We start from the raw sequence: 16950 nt of genomic DNA, 5'->3' as shown, positions 1-16950 counted from the left end.
CACTTGGTGACCGCGGTTTCTCCTCCTCGCCAAATGAGTCATCGTCATTCCTTATGAATCACTCTGGAAACAGTTTCTTACTTCCATAAACCATCCAGAGTTCTAATCCATAAAGGACGTCTGGCCAGTCCAGATCATCAGCGCGCCTCATGTTGTTCTCCCCAGCTTTAAACATCCTTCAGTTCAGTGACAAAGTCAGGACTCAAGGCATCGACACGGTATAGGAATTAAACTGTTAGCTTAGCCTTTAGCGACCACGTATCTCTAATATTCCCAGACAAAAGTTGACCTTCAACTCAGGTTGAGCGCCATCTAATATCCATAGATGGTTCAGAGAAGGGGCTGCACGGTGGTGCAGTGGTCAGCACTGTCGCCTCACAGCAAGAAGGTTCCGGGGTCAAGCCCCGGCTCGGGCACGGGATCTTTCTGTGTGGAGTTTGCATGTTCTCCCCGTGTCTGCGTGGGTTCTCTCTGGTACTCCGGCTTCCTCCCACAGTCCAAAAACATGCAATTGGGGAATAGGCTGATTGAATACTCTAAATTGACTGTAGGTATGAATGTGAGTGTGAATGGTTGTTCGTCTCTCTATGTTGGCCCTGCGATGGACTGGCGATCTGTCCAGGGTGTACCCCGCCTCTCGCCCGTTGACGCTGGGATAGGCTTCAGCCCCCCCGCGACCCTTAATGTGTAGGAATAAGCGGAAGACAATGGATGGATGGATGGTTCAGAGAAGTTTGAGGTAAAGTTTACAGTTCGCTAGTGTCATGGAGTGATGCAGGATCTTCGCAGGTGAATGTGCGTCCATCAAAACTGACCACAAGTCAAGGTCAAGTTTCCCTGACCCCCGTGTCAGACGTTGGCGCAAATCCCGCCAATCTCTCCGTCAAGGTTGTTTTGTTTTTTAATTGTAAAAACGGTACCAGCAGTGTCTGTTTTTATCTTTCTCAGAAGTCCCAAGATTTCTTTATCAGGGTTCATCAATTTTAAATTTCCTGGGCGCGCGCTCAGACGCTTTTATGTCAGGATCATGTGCTTAAATCATTTTTAACATCTTTTCTCAAAAGAATTTCCTCTGTTAAGATTTTCCCGGTGGTTTTGCGGTGGAAAAATCTTGCTTGGCACAGAAGACAACTATGTCTGTAAGAACAGTTCTATAGAAGCATTAACTTGGGTCTCCTCACCCAGCAGTTTTAATCTCTAGGAAGGACGTGTGTTTGGCCGTGTAGCAGCAACATGTGTTAATAGCTTCATGTTGGCCCCGTCTATAAACCCCACATCTGTCAGATTCCTTGCTTAAGTGGTGACATGGCTGATGAAATACAGTGTCCAGTGTATTCCAGCCAAGAATACTTATCAAATATAGCTACCGCTTTTGTAGTGAGGCGGAATGAGAGTAATTTAACTGACATGCAGGTCGGTCTACTGCTGATAGAGCCGTTACGGTCAGTCGCAGTTGGCGCCTGCATCTGGACGTTGTGAAAAGTTCAATTTTAACCCGTAACAATGTTCATTTCCAAAACGTAATCAATTAGTTTTGTTGCCAATTTAATGGATGGGTGGTGAACAGATAACTGATGATTTTTTTTTAAAAAAAGGAAGAAATTAAATCAATAAAGAAAAACAATTTGTCACTAAAAGCCAGATGCAGATTGGAAGTGTTGTTTTTTTTTTATCAGTGGGCTCATTTTCTCATCTCACATTTTAAGGAGTTTCTGATTCAAAGCGTCGCTCTGATCCAAAATTGAGGTAGGGGCGTTCAGAAGTTGTCTAACAGTAAAAACTGTCCCACCAGCAACTGGCATTGTGAGATGGTGCTGCTGCAGATACTGAAAACGAACTCCGTCAGAGTATGTGGATGTTTGTGGTGCAGCATATTCATTGGTATAAAACACCAGCACAATCTTTCATAAGTGCATGGTTCATCTGGCTACAGCTCTCTACTGGCTACTGACTACTGTTTGTGGACAACTGCCACTGTCCCAGTAAACATGAACTGCTTCATTCAACAAGGCATGTACAACTCCAGAACACTAGATGGCGGTATGCCCGCACACAGCTGGTGATGGTCAGAGTTACCTTAAAAAGATCTGAGAGAAAACAATCAAGTTTTTCCTGAAATGACGACATGATGAGTGTTTGTTGCAAGGGGATGGTACGGAACACGCTAAGAAGGTTCATCATCGTTTAGACTCGGACGTACCGGAGTGTGTGAGATGCCGTTGCCTATATGGTATATTTTTTAAAAAGTCTAAATTCTCCAACAAACCTGTCTCCTTCAGATATTATACGATCCCCTATCCTGCTGCAGTATCCCCTCAAAGTCCCACTGTCTCCCTGCCATACCCATCTTTTCAGCTAGCCTTTTTTCCCGTACATCAATTAATGTTAGTCCCAATTGTGGCCCACATTAGAGCCAGAAGTGCCAAAAGTGGCCCAGATGAGGTCCAAATGTGACTGCTTTCTCTGTTACCTAGAGTGTTTTACCCAGACGGAATAGTTTGCTCTCACATGACAGTTTGTCAGCTCAGTATAACGCAAAGTAATGCAAACTCTCCCCAAGCTCATAGTCTGGCTCCATTGTTGTTGTTGTTTTGTTTTTTTGACGATTCATGGTTTTTTTAGTTGCAACTTAACACGTTTAACATTTATTTTTGATGTTTGAAATGCGCGGATGGAAAGCAGTTACACTCCAGCTAGGTTGGTCTTCGTGCACATTGTCCATCACTGTCTGAAACAGTAACATACCATAAAATACCAAACCGCCGTCTTTCTCTGCCAAGTCGACCACATACATTTCTTTCTCATCAGATGTTAAACAACTGTGGTGGCTGAGAGATACATTCCAATTGTTCCTGATCAGCCTTCACTCGACTGACTCCAAACCCTCGAGGTAACGAGGAGGTCTGCGATTATCATTCTGCTTTCACTTTATATTGTTCTGGAGCTTCGACTCTGGTCAAACTAGCAGCTGCGGTTTTATTTATTGGATCTCCTTGAGGGAAGAATTGGCCTGATAGCGTTTCAAACTGAGAAACCATATATCTCAGCAAAATGGAAAACTATGCATTGAAAGTAAATGAGTGTATTGAAGTGGTGTGTGTTGTTAGGAATGAGACGTTCCTCCTCCACTGTTTTCTACAAACCTCCATTCTATGACAAAGGAAAGAAGTGATTCCATAATTATACCGGATAGACTTTCCTATTATACTGTAATATGGCCCAAGGGTATTCGCTGAAGACTTTCAAATTTGACCTTGTTTCAGTAAATATACTGGCTTTTTGATTGATTTGTGGTGGCAATTTATGCATCGTGGCCATGAAAAATTTCTAAAATACTTCTTTGGATCTCCTGTAACTCTCAGCTGTTCTAAAATTTAACACTCAGATGCTGTTTGAAAAAGAATAGGATAACACTCTTGTTTATATAGAATTCTTTTGAAATGGTCTTTACATGTTGTGAAGTGAAAACAAAAATAGTTCTTGCGCAAAAAAAGTAAATGCGGTTTTCTCTTGACCAGGGGATTAAAGTCATGCATCACAATGTAATGATCATTTATTCACCAATTATTCATCTCATATCTTGAATTTGAGAGAATTTTTTTCCACTCCTTGACATCCTGGTAAATTAAGAACAGTAGCTAAAGTTGTTGAAAGCTACTGGAGACCGAAGATTAACAACAAGGAAACTGTATAGATGTATATATGCTGTATAGACTATCCAGATTATCTACTCTGATTTCAAACAAGGTGTAACGTGAGTGACCTCTGGCTGACTTCTGGCTGACCTCTGGCTGACTTCTGGCCGACGTCTGACTGACTGAGCGCAATAGACTGTCCAAACCTACAAGGAGCAACTTCGCAGCAAACAGAGCGGCTGAGGTTTTTTCTTCCTCTGTTGGTTGTGATCTCTTCCTCGGAAATGAATATGTATCGAATAATTGGACAAATATTCTTAAGTAAAAAGAGAAAGACATAATTTAAATTTAAGTTTCTAAATCTGTTTGCTTGATCCAACACAACGTAGCGTCATTAATAACTCTCAATCCACTTGCACCATCATGAGGGCAAAATTGTCTCAATGACATATTTCTGAAAAACTAATGAGATTTGATTGATGCTAATTTGCAAACGCTAGCTTGCTCCAAATTAAGACGGTGAACAAGATGAGCACTTTAGCAGCAGACGTTGTTGTTGGGAGCATGCTAGCTCACAGCGCTGCTGGGCCAAAGTAGCCTCATTGACTCCTCTTGTCTTGTGGTTGGACAAAGCTGGTCATGAATTCACAGGGTGCAAGAGTGACCACCACCAGGAGAGACAAGCAGGCTTCAGGTCCTCATTATGACCAAAGTGAAACCAGACAGATTTTTTTTTTTTTTTAAATATCGTCAACTGATTAAATTTGTTGTGGGCATCGATGTGGGTGGCAACAATGAGGGGAAGTGAAGCGGTTCATACCTCATATTTCAGTAGGATGTGAAGGGCAGCCGGGGGGGGCTTCAACACCGTCAGCTCGAATTTCACAGCAACCCCGGCTGCAGATTCAACAGTTGTCTGCAGACATTTATTCCAGTTACAGGACTGTAGATTCGTTTCTCTGAAGCACCTGAGGATTCAGCCAACAGTCCGCGTTTGGGTGACTACAAAGGGATGACAAAATAAGTAGATTATGCAGTTTTGGTGAGTACTCACAATACTTCTGTCGTTGTCGGGAGAGTCACCACCTATTCTCTAATCTGACGCCTCAGCTGGTTGATTGAGCTGAAGTACGATTTAACTTCAAGTAGCAAAGAAGTACTCAAAAATAAACAAACACAGGAACTCAAACTGCGACATCTCCTGTTTGTCTGGATGCAATCTCGGAACCCCTCGGCTGTATCAGAAAACTTAGCCTCTGGGATCAAGGGCCAGTATTTGGGGGGTTCTGGAATAGCCAGTGGATATTTGGTTCAAGACTTTCTTGGTCCACTGGCTTGTTTGCTGCCTATATAGCAACTCAAGACATTTGCATTGAGTTGAAAGACTCAGTTAACAGTTTAAAACCACTATAACTGCCTTGTTAAATCCTTAGACAACGGACATTTTACATTTTTGCCAGTGCTTTCAGTCTCTTTTCCATTCCACATGGAATGTTTATGTGTACCCGCTCAAACGTGATTGGTCAAAGCGACTCAAACAGAAACCAGAAGCTTCCCTGTCCTGATATTTTCTCCATCGCCTAAAGATTCTCTATTTATATAGAAACTGCTAGAAATGAGTCTGGGTGAATCTTGCATCTTGTCTTGCATCTGAAGTTAAAAAAAATGTAGTGTCAACTTTTGCAGTGTTTAGTTTGACCTGATTGCATTTAGTCTACAACAATAACGTGCAAGTCAGGTGACTTGCCACTGTTTGTTCTTTGGGGTCAACGTAACCACAGGCTATTTTAACTGTCTAGAACATATGAAAAATATTTTTTTTACACACATTTTGGTTTGATATTGAGGCCAATACACCATTTAGCTGAAAACTTCCCTTTGAGGAGGGTTATAACCTAATGGAGGAAAGGAAAATATGAAAGAGCTTTGCCAGGAGCCTTCCCTCGGGGCTGTGTGTGCCTCGCTATGCTCTCTCTCTGTTCAATATGACCTATTAAGCTGCTGATATCAGGCTTTTGTCTGAAACGGGTTTCACTGCTGTCTGATGCGGTGACTACAATCATGATGTTGAACACACCAGAATAAAAGCAAAAAAAAAAAAAAAGACAGTTAACTTGTCTGCTTGCAGTGAGAATGGGATCGACGTTAAGCAGGTTTACTGGTTTTAAACCCTCCAAGTGTGTGCAGCAGGAGTAAGGTGTTTAAGGTACCTTTTTCTCTGACAGTGATAGAAACACGTATACGAAGGTGTCTGAGACAACCAGAGCAGATCGTTTCAACCACCAGGAGACACGATAACCTCGAAAAATGGAAAGCTATTATGGACTCTCTCCCTGGTGAGAGGACTTGGTGCTGCTAATGTCATCGAAATGGTTTTAGGCGCCACCAGATACTCTGTCATCCATCATGTCCAAGATATGAAATCTGCTCTTTGCAACACCATCTATCGACAAGGTTATATTTGACAAACTCAGAGGGGAGGCGCATGTTTGGAAACAGATGGAAAACCTTGGATGTGGTCCACGAGGACGAGAGTGAGACATGGCCTGCTCCTATATTAGGATACAATTAATAAATGAGATCTACGGGTGATCGGAGGGTTTTGACTGATGCTGGACATCATGTGGTCCATTTTTAATTTAAAAAAAAATCTCCATACATTTACATCTGCATTCAATTTCCTGGACTTTGCCTTTATGGTGGCGGTTAACATTCAAAATAGATCCATGCAGCGTAATCTCCTAAGAAGAAAAGGAAAATGCCGTCATGCTCATTAATAGTGGTTATTGAGCGTTCTTGGGGGAATCTTGACTGGACCTATTTCAGAGGTATAATTGTCATTTGGTAAATGTCTCAGGCTCTTTTTGATGTTTGGCAGAGAATTGGAAAGGGAACAAATGGGATAAAGCAGCGGATTCCCCGGCAAGTAGCAAGGGAGCAGCTGGCCTGCATGTCTGGGCTAGATTAGAGATTTTACTACGTCTTCAGATGTGGCGACAGTGTGGTTTCAAGTCCTCTCTCCTCCTCTGCTGCAGTGGTTGTTGTTCTGACCACAGACGCTGGCCTGGCTTCCACCGCTGAGGCAGAGATGACATCCAGAGACCTTTCCATTATTCAAACCTCCTCTCTAGTCTTTTTTTTTTTAAATGATCAATGTTCTGTCATTTGAAACACTTTTAAAAAATCAAATTAATGATTCAAGAATGTAAATCTTTGCCCAATATCCATTTTGCACAAATTAAAAACATACTCTGAAGAGGACATAAGGACAGAATCTTGTTATCCCGTAATTGTTCAATAAGACACTGTACTCCACACACTTTTCATTCATGGGGACAAAGATGTGGTGGTGTTACTGATATATGTGACCACATTTGTTACAATGTGTTTAGTATAATCTCTCCTGACAGGGAGTATGTACAAATCCTGCTCATATCACCAAAATTGTCTTCCCCATCTTTTTAACTGATATTTAGAGGATTATTTTGACATCGGATTAACCGGTCAAACTCTGCAAACACTCTGATGTGGCACAAAGTTTTTATCACTAACAGGACAATGTTAAACTTGCAGTCGTAGATTTTGTGGTTTATACATAAATTATTGTTTTGTTGAACCAGAGACCTCAGATCTATGAATGATGAAGATGAATCTCATGTCAAGCAGCTGAAACGTCCATACCTGATACCAAATTCACAGGCATCACAAGAACTAGGTACGCGCGCGCGCACACGCACACACACACACACACACACACACACACACACACACACACACACACACACACACACACACATACACTCAATGAAAGACAAAAATCTAGCCATTAGTTCAGTTGAATTGCAGAGGAATATCACCCTCCAGTGATAAAACCCTTGTACTGCATCAGTGCACAGACATACTGGATATTTGGGCTTGAAAAATCTATATTTCTATGTTCTGAAGGATTTTTTTTTTTTGCACAGCTACACCCAAGAAAATGATCATCCTTAATCTAGGGTGCATAAAAGCTTCTTACTCTAACAATCCTATTAATGTACAGTATCAACACATTTGAACTAAATGATAAGGACAACATCTCAGTCGCAGCAGAACTGCACAGACATGATGATTGCCACTCTCTTCCTAAATGAGAAAAAAGATGGGGCTACGGCACAGTTCAGAACAAACTGTCCTCTCACTTCATAGAGGAAAGGATTGTGTTTCCACTTTCTTTTGCCATAATTGTTTGAAATCTCACACTGGGGAGCCTTCCAATGTCTCTAAAAGGTACCATCTGCTTTAGTTTTGGAGAGGTTTAGTTTCAAGTTATGAGGAGAGCACCAGAATCAGAGATTAAGTGTGTTGTCTGCAAATTAACAGACAGAAAAATAGTCTGTTTGGAACCTTTTGCAGATGAGAAGAAAACCAAATCACAAGAGTGAGAAAAACATCAACTAAATATCATCCTGACAGCACAGGGGTGCTTGTCTATTCAGGTGTTATGTTTCCTCCATATATTCATACATTTGTTGTAACAAAAACAACAACAACAACAACAACAACAACAACAACAACAACAACAACAACAACAACAACAACAACAACAACAACAACAAAAGTAAGCCTCAATACCCACTGTGGGTTAACATAGCCATATTATGAAACACTCATTTCCTAAATGCTCATGAATGCATCTATATGTGCATTATATCCCTCAAACGGAAAAATCAGAAAACCGAGTCATTTGATTTGGGCTTACTTTATTGGAATCAATTACCTTTAAGCGGAACTGTTCTTTTTTTCCATGGTTTCAGTGGGGAGCGACTTTCAAGCCGGACTGGGTTGTTGCTTACAGTTTTAAAGAACTGAAATAAACTGCACGGGTGAGTGTTTCCGTCGATACTTTTGGTTTCTGAAAGGACAATAATTTACTTGAAGATATTGCAGTTTTCACATGAAACGTAATTCTTAACGTTAGCATGATAACAGTGAAAGTGAGTTTTAAATCATGATGTTTAGCGGCCTGGTTAGCAAACGTTAGCAACTCTCGCTGTTGACAGCCAGCTAGCAAGGCGGCTAATGCAGCACTACACTCAATTCCTTAACTTCCTTATTTCTTTACTTTCGTTTATATTTATGTATTTAACCGAATGGGCCATTTTCAACATGCACAAGCAATATTTGCTCAAAGTCGTGTGAATCTAAGTCAATGCTAACAAAGTTGGCCATGTTTAAGCTAGTGCTAACCTGAATTGTCTAATATGCGTCAATTCACACGTCTGAAATGTAGCATTAGCAGTAGCCTGATATAAAGCACATTTGTCTCTTAAAACTCAAGCTGTGATAGTCACATGTCTACCACCCGGGACAAGATGGTGACAACAAAGGGTTACATAATGATGCAATGTCTCAAGTTTTAGCTCGAGTTCTTCTCATAACGAGGTTGTTGTTTCGGGTTCAGTCCTAAAGTCTGACGGCGAACCACTTTACTTTCTTACTTTGAATTTAGTCGGTATAAAAATACTGGGTTAGATCAAGAGATAAAACAACTGAAACAGCCCATTAGTGAATGTTATTTACCATAATTCACATTTACATCGTCCAGCTTTTAGTGTTGGCTAATTGGAAGTATGCAACCAGGCAGTATTTCCGTGTTCCAATGCATTTTTGTTTTTTCTTTGATAGAATATTTTCTGATCTAATAAAAGTCCCCTCCTGTGCTTCATCCAAATTCTAGATCATACTGGTGTGAGATTTGACAACCAATAGTTTACCAACATATGCAAACAATTTATCACAGTTGACATATGTTTTATCTTTAAGTTATGCTCAATTCTGCCTGGTGGAATTAAATGTGGACATTTATTCTTTTGGTTTATTTGACTCCACAGGAATCTGTCTGTTCATGGACTAATTTTCCATGAGACATGATCAATGACTGAATGTTATTGTAGGTTGTTATTTAGATTCATGCCATCCCACACTGCCTGGAGCAAAGTTTATAAGAATCGAAGACGTATCAAGCAATTTGGCATACATGATAAGTGAAGGAAAACTGGTCAGTTTGGGTTAACAATTTCCAAAAACAAAGTGTCATCACGCGTCACACTGTAGAAATGAATTGCCCTCTGGGACTAATAAAGTATTCTGAATCTGAATCATTGTTATTTTTGTTTTGATAGCAGCACTGTAGCCTGGTTTGTGTTCTGATTGAAATTTTGCAAATGATCATCCCACTGTACCTTTAACAGTCCAACTGAATATGGATGTTTCTTCAGCAACACTCTCTTTCTTCTCCAGCAGGTGGAGGGATGAGTCTCTCCCCTGTGATCGGCACAGAAGTGCCAGAAACAACAGCCAATGGGGTTGTGACACCAGTCTCTTCCGAAAACGGCCCTCATGTTCCACTCTCAGTGAAATGTGGGGGAAGTAGAGAGCCATCGGAGGATGGTTCCCTGGGACACACAGAGAACCACTTGGGTGGGGAAAACAGAGTTTATGATGGTGACGTTTATTTGGACACAGAAATGGACAATAATGTTAGAACAACTAGTTTATTATTAAACCCCCCTCATGAGGAGCCCACCGTCCGCGCAGCAGACTCTGAATCAGGCTCCAAGGACACAGTCAGTCCTGTGGCCTCGAACACTGTCGAGTCTCCAGATGCAGCTCTGCTGTGGGACTCAGCACAATCCCAACATTCATTTCAGAGGGGAGAACCCACCACCTCAGACAGCCCTCAGACAGACGCAGAGACCGTAGGTGGAGGAGTTGACAGCCTCCAGGAAGAGAGAGATGGAGAGAGAGAGAAGCAGGATGAGGAGGAGGATGAGAAGAATGAAAAGAAGTGGCGGAGTCAGCATGCAGAAGAGAGAAAAGAGGCAGAGGTGAGTGGACTCTGTTTAGATATATTCAGACTATTGCAGATGAAAGAAATCTGCATAGTGATACCAAATATTTGAAACAGTCTCAATACTACTTTTCCTTAATTTCAGTACCACCGACGTCCTTGCTCTCTTCTCTAAAAGTGCTGCACCTACATAGACACCCCAACCCCTCCAACCGCGCAATCTTGTTGTCAGCAAGCGTTTCATTTGCTCTGGCTTTGGTTCCTCTGCTGGTGGACAAAGGACATAGCAAAGCTCAAACAAACAAGCTAGCCGATGTGGAGGCGATGCTACAGTACAGAGCTAACGAAATCTTCAAACACCGCAAATTTTATAAAGTACTTTAATGATTAGAAGTAAATGATTTACTCTTATATGCCTTATAGAAAACAAAAACAGTGATCCTCCTCTTTGACATTACTTAAATATAAAATTCCATTGCCAAAGTTGTTCCAATTTTCCCTTGTGGGTTGAAAATTGTGTGAAACATCAATAAGTTGTGTGGGCGATAGAAATTCCAGCACCGCAGCCAGTTCATCAGTACACCTGAGATGAAGGCTTGACGGAAATAACCGTGTTCAGAGGTGGAGCAGCTGTTGACAAGGTCAACAACTGAAGGAAGCGATTGAACACATGCCTGCTGGCAAATGAAGCAGAGGTCTAAGTTTGTGCAAGAAGTGAATGTTTATTATGTTAATATTCTGAATGTACAGAGAGTAAAGAGGCAGGAGGGAATTAAAAATCAGCTGGAGCACAACCGCAACATCCACACCAAACACACTGGGAAATTCTACCTTGTTTACAGATGAGCCATCTGGACTCAACAGCTTGTAAAAAAGACGCACGGATGAGAATCTAGTACGCTTCAAATGGACGATAATGTGTTCATGGACGTCAGCTGACAGCCAGATGTGGTGCTCTTGTGTTCTGTGTTATTTGATAATCCAGTTCTTCTTCTATTTGTCTTCTGCTTCCTTTCATCTCCTCTCTAGTCTTTACGGCACTACTCCTCCTCAGCACCAAGTCCCAGCACCTCCTCTTCTTCTCCTCCACCTCCTCTTCTGCCCTCAGATGATGCCCCCTGTCCTGCCCATGTCATGGCCCAAGTTTGGGTCCGTAATGTCCGAGGGATGCAAGACAGCAAGAGTCTGGATGAAATCAGCCACGCGTGTGGAGGTAGCATTCATTCCATGTGTCAACTTTGTCCGTGTTTTCTTCTCTGTTTGAGTTTACACTTGCATGCTCCCAACCAGGTGGATCTGGGGTCCGTGGAGCGGGCAGAGGCGGCCAGTCAGAGGGCCGACGCGCCACAATCTCCTCGGCTCTGGAACTCGAGGGGACGGTGAGCCACGAAGGAGATCTGACTAACTTCATCACAAAGAACCTGGAGCAGAAGATCAAGATGAGCTCGAAGCCAAGTCTGGACTGCAGTGACTGTGAGCATCAAATGATTAAATTCAAACCTATTAAGTATATTTCTGACCTGCAGGTGTGTTTATAGGTCTTCCAAGTATGCGCAAACAGAACACACTCCTGACAGTCTGTTTGTGGGTCAGGAGGCTGTATTTGTCCCCTGCACGAGGAGCCTTTTGTGGACATTGAAACTGCAGTGCAGCGTGTCTGAAGGAGATTTCACAGCCAGTTATCTCCAGCAGAAGCTGACACACCCAAGAAGCCTCCACTCATCAGTAATGTAGATTGTGGTCATGTGTTAACTCTAAATCCCAAGAGAGAATCAATGCTCTATATTTACCGAGCGCTTTATCTGTTCATGATGAATTGACAGAGGTTTGCTTGTATCATCTGACAGCCTGCTGACCTCAGCAGCAGCGTCGCCTCACTGGTCTGGCAGGCTTTTAATGATTGTTGTCATCTGATTCATTGTATCTTGTTCTTCCTGTACGATTTCTAATGTGTGCAGGTTGATTTCACATCCTCTCTAAATCATAGCATCTTTTGACAAATTTGCAGTGTTTTTTTGCGGTAGTGATATGTAATCAGATTCGGATTGATTCCTTTTCAAAGTGTCTTTCCGCTGATATATTGACACGTGGCTCAGTTAACCAGGGCTTCCAAAACTTTGTGCCCAAAATGACACCCTGTGCAAAGTGATATTCAGGAAAGAGAAATTTAACATCATAAGAAAGGGAATGACAAACACTTATGTGGCACAGCACAAATCAAGTATGTACATGTATGATATGATAATATAAGTTGAGTTATTTCCTAATCATGATGGTGTGGCGGGATATATTGAAGAAAAAAATGACTATTAATGATGTGCTGTGTTTGGAAGCTGCGAACTAAATGACAAGAGCCTCAAACTGAGTGAAATTAGAGAGCAGAGAATCTGTATGGAACAGATGAAAGTTATGTTTCTCAAAGGTTACACATAACCAAAGCCACCTCAGGCAAACACCTGCCAACCGTGTCTTTACAAATTTTTGAGGTGAAAGATGCTGATCTGCTGCCATTCACTCTGAGATCCCTGCCCATCCCCTCACCCCCCAGATGAGAGCATCAGCAAAACGGAGTCAATACGCCCTTCGTGGCAGCTCACTCTCCCTACCTCCTGATTCAATTAGGATGGACACACACTTTGTTTGGACTGGAAGGATTTATAGCTGAGTCCCTGCTTCTGCTAGCTTGACAAGAATCAGTTTCAGAGATGATGGAAACTTTTTTTAAATCACAGGCTGCAGTGTTTGTGTATTTTAAGATTTACTGGAATGAGGTGAAAGTATACCATGTGTTTATGCCTACTATTCTGCGTTTGTCTAATCTCCAATTTATTTCCTACCAGCGGATTGTTCGGGGCCCATCTATCGGAGCCGGGGGTTGTCACGGAGGCCGGCGGATATCCCCCCCATTGATCCTGCTGTCCTCGTGGACCTTCAGAGACACACCCAGGAAGTTGCCCACAGTGTGGAGATGATGATGCGGAGCCTCAACGGAACAATCCAGAACGTGAGTCTCCAACAATGACAGTTTGTGTTCTATGTGGAGTCATTTCATCTCCCCGAGTGTAGCTTGGGGCACATGTATTTACACACTGCCATTTACACACCTCCCTTACCAGTACTCAGCTTCTCTGTATCTGTCGGTTCATCCAGATGACAGCTCTGAGTGTTGGCTACATCCAGACCTACAGAGACTCAGTGGACAGCCTGGGAGAGTCTGTGGACATGAGTATAAAGGTGAGACTTCATTTCTACATCACTCAACTGCCATTTTAGCAGTTTTTCCCAGGTTATGTGCTTTTTTTTCCCAGAACTACTTTAATGTGCAGTGATGTAGATGCAAAAGGTGCGGCAGTCATTTCTCTCTCTATCATGATGTGACTGTCACACTCAAGCGCGTCCCAAAGGAAGTCTTCCTGACCTGGCGTATCCTGATGAGGGGAGCCACTATTCGATGGGTACACTGTGGTCTTCAGGAAGATCATTGTGTTTCAGTGATGCTCGTTAGTGAAAATGAGGCAAAGGTGTGCTAAGAAATTACGCCCCACATTCTTACAGGACCATCACCAACCTAATTGTTGGCGCCAGGCAGGATGGATCTCTGCTTCCATATTAATTACCCTGGACATGGACCCGCCTCTCTGGGTGTTGCAGCAGAGAGCTGTCGCCCATCTGCTTGAGAGTTCCATGTGTCATGCGTTCACGGATGTAGGAATCTCACTAGAACCAGTACTTTGGCACAAAGTTGGTACCAAAATTCTGAACACTGACAGTGTTTGTTTTTCTGTAGTACCGATACCATTCGTGCCTGAGATCCAGGTCATTAGAGAGGTGGGGCAGCAACAGGTCTTATAGATTTGCAGAGATGGAAATGTTCTACTTATTGTCCCATTTATCAGCTTTTTTCATGCTTTTATATTTTCTGCTCTTGCAGGGCATGTACACGCTGATGGCTCGATGCGAGGAGTTGGATCGCTCCATGCAGCCCATACATGGCCTGGCTGCACAGATTCGAGACATCAAACGCACCTTGGACACCCTGGAGGCAATTTGCAAGTAACTCTTACACCTGTCCGGTACGAACACACATCCCCGCAAAGGTGCTACGTCAAGCACATCCCAAGCTGGGGGTGTTTAGCACCATCCCACCTTTCTGCAGGAGGTACACACTGCAGCAAAGACGAAGTGCACCTCTGGATTCCTTAAAACATTGCTACTAGGCATGCTGGATGATTGGCGCTCGTTGTCTATCCACTTGCTCCTTGTTTGAAGATCGTGTTTGTGTTTCAAGGTCTCCGATGTTTGCGCTTGATTCACTTTCGGGGCTGAGCTTTTGGCTTTTTTTTTTAAGTAACCTCATTTCTTCTCATGGTCTTGTAACACAACCTCACAGAATTTTAGGTGTCAATTACCAAACAAACATGCACGGTGATGTGCAGACTGCATTTATATCTGCAAGCGCTGCGGTTAATCTGTGATTTGGCTCACAGAAATTAACATTCTGAGATATAGCAGGTGGGTTGCAGATGGTGAAATGGTACATCGTGAAAAGAGAAAATATGAATTACAATCTGTGCAAGGTAAATAATGCGGAGCCATAAAATGCATCCTGCAGAGCTGCAGTCTGGTACACAGTACGCCCGGACATGTTGGTCTACCTGTGTCTGTGTCACTGCACTGCTGCTGCTGCCTGTTACCGCCACCACGGAGGACTGGTCTTCAGTGGTGTTTGGCAGCATGGTAACACAAAACCACGAGGCTGATTTTGATTGACAGAGGCGATGGGACTAATTCTTATGTTTCAGCAAAGAACAGGAAGCCGTTGTAACCGGAGACATCTACAGGATGAATTAAAGTCATGGTCACAGGGCCATCTCATGGTTACAGGAAGTGAGCCGGACATCACTGGATTCACATCTCGATTACACTGTGTTGTACCCAGGTGACGTACAGCAGCATCACACACAGCAGTTGTGTCTTCTCGAGCGGCACCTAGCGGACATGTTGATATTTGCACCATTTTTTTTATGCAAAGTCCAAATTTGATCAGGTTTCATCAAACTCTGACTTTTGGGAGCAGCCACACTGTGACGTGAGTTGGGATGTTACAGCTTGTGGCTTTTTAGTTCTACATTTAACTTCACGAACGAGAATATTTCTGCCCGTCACCTACGAGTCTATTTTTCCATTTTGACGTACAGTTTAGGTACAGAAATATGAGAGAAAAACCGATAAATAGGTGAGGGGAAATAATGCGGTGGGTTTCTGCCTATTCAGATGAAGTCAAGGCTGATGCACACATCACTCACACACACACACACACACACACACACACACACACACACACACACACACACACACACACACATATTTAATGATGTACTATTAACCAGTCTGCAGACCCAGGAGGAAATGTGTGTTTGATCCGTCCAGCTCATTGACTTAGATTGCACTAAACTCTCCTCACCACATGGGGGCGATGTTTCTCTCTCTACATAAATGGAGACGCCTGTCTGAACTGAAGACAGTGACTCTTGGACAATAAGCGAGAGAGAGTGTCTGTTTTGAATGTTACACATACATGATACCGCTCTCACCGCAGGTTTAGGTTGGGGAGCATCATGTGTGTCTTGTCTTTTTCTTGATGTTTATTTATTCAGTTTTCCCAGCATGCATTCTTCAACTGCATCTCTGCATCACATGATTACCAACTACACTGAGCAGTTTGAAGAGTTAAGGAACGTCGTTCAAATGCTGCTTGAGGCTACCTCTCAAAGTAGAGTCTTTTACTTTCTTTACTCAGATTCTCTCAGAATGTTTATCAATTTGAAGACCTTTGCAATCACAGGTCAGCTCCTCTGATTCAACGTCTCCACCATCAGCCACATCGTCTCTCTCTGTCAATCCAAGATTTTATGGAGACCACATTTGGGGAAAATATCCTCTTCAAATCCGAAGCTGTTTATTAATACGGTCTAATTTTCTGTCCTGTAAGTAGCTCCTCAGAGTTCCCATGAAGCCAATTTACATAAATTACACCTATATTTGGGAGAAAAATAAAAGCACCCCACACTTTTGGACTCATTTAACTCTTCTAGAAGAATGACTGTTGGAGCTTTGCCAGCCGAGGAGGACTCAAGGTGGCTGCTAATCTTCAGTCACACATAACGCACATCAAGGACACAGTTGGCGGTTCTCCACCGCAGGATGTAGCCGGCTGTTTGAGGTCAGCCTGCGCCTTTGTACGTGTTCCACTTATAGTACGTCTAATTGGTAACAAAGTGAGTATTCATTTATTTATTCAGAAATAAAAATATCAGACACTGAACGACTGCAGCGGCTGACCACCGTACTACTTCTCTAGTTTATTTATTGAAAGCGTGGTTCTACTGTCAATGTAGTAGATCCTAGTACTTGTACGTGCTTCTCTTACTGATGGAAGTCATTTAGGCAGAGTAGTGTTGACAGTGTTGTGATGACTTTCCT

At 42.7% G+C, this 16950-nt stretch overlaps 1 protein-coding gene across 2 annotated transcripts; it reads left to right on the top strand.

The window, feature by feature from the left end:
* The first annotated feature begins 4580 nt into the window (after window positions 1–4580).
* On the top strand, window positions 4581–16526 carry borcs6 (BLOC-1 related complex subunit 6). 2 transcript variants are annotated; one of them, XM_086214273.1, is made up of 9 exons: window positions 4581–4677; window positions 7256–7350; window positions 8432–8500; window positions 9918–10504; window positions 11497–11680; window positions 11758–11940; window positions 13308–13471; window positions 13618–13701; window positions 14399–16526. In XM_086214273.1, the coding sequence occupies exons 4-9, from the start codon at window positions 9929–9931 to the stop codon at window positions 14522–14524; spliced, it is 1317 nt and encodes a 438-aa protein (XP_086070399.1). In that variant the 5' UTR covers window positions 4581–4677; window positions 7256–7350; window positions 8432–8500; window positions 9918–9928; the 3' UTR covers window positions 14525–16526. The 2 variants fall into 2 exon arrangements, with proteins under 2 accessions (XP_086070399.1, XP_086070400.1); XM_086214274.1 differs by lacking the exons at window positions 4581–4677; window positions 7256–7350 and having other exon boundaries at window positions 8433–8500; window positions 9921–10504.
* Window positions 16527–16950: the final 424 nt, after the last annotated feature.

Source organism: Aulostomus chinensis, chromosome 9, assembly GCF_037954235.1.
Source record: "Aulostomus chinensis isolate RoL2024-O1b breed Wild chromosome 9, RoL_Achi_v1.0, whole genome shotgun sequence".
In the NCBI taxonomy this organism is placed as follows: domain Eukaryota; kingdom Metazoa; phylum Chordata; class Actinopteri; order Syngnathiformes; family Aulostomidae; genus Aulostomus; species Aulostomus chinensis.
The sequence above is the reverse complement of the archived record's forward strand: the minus strand, read 5'-3'. Positions and strand labels throughout refer to the sequence as shown.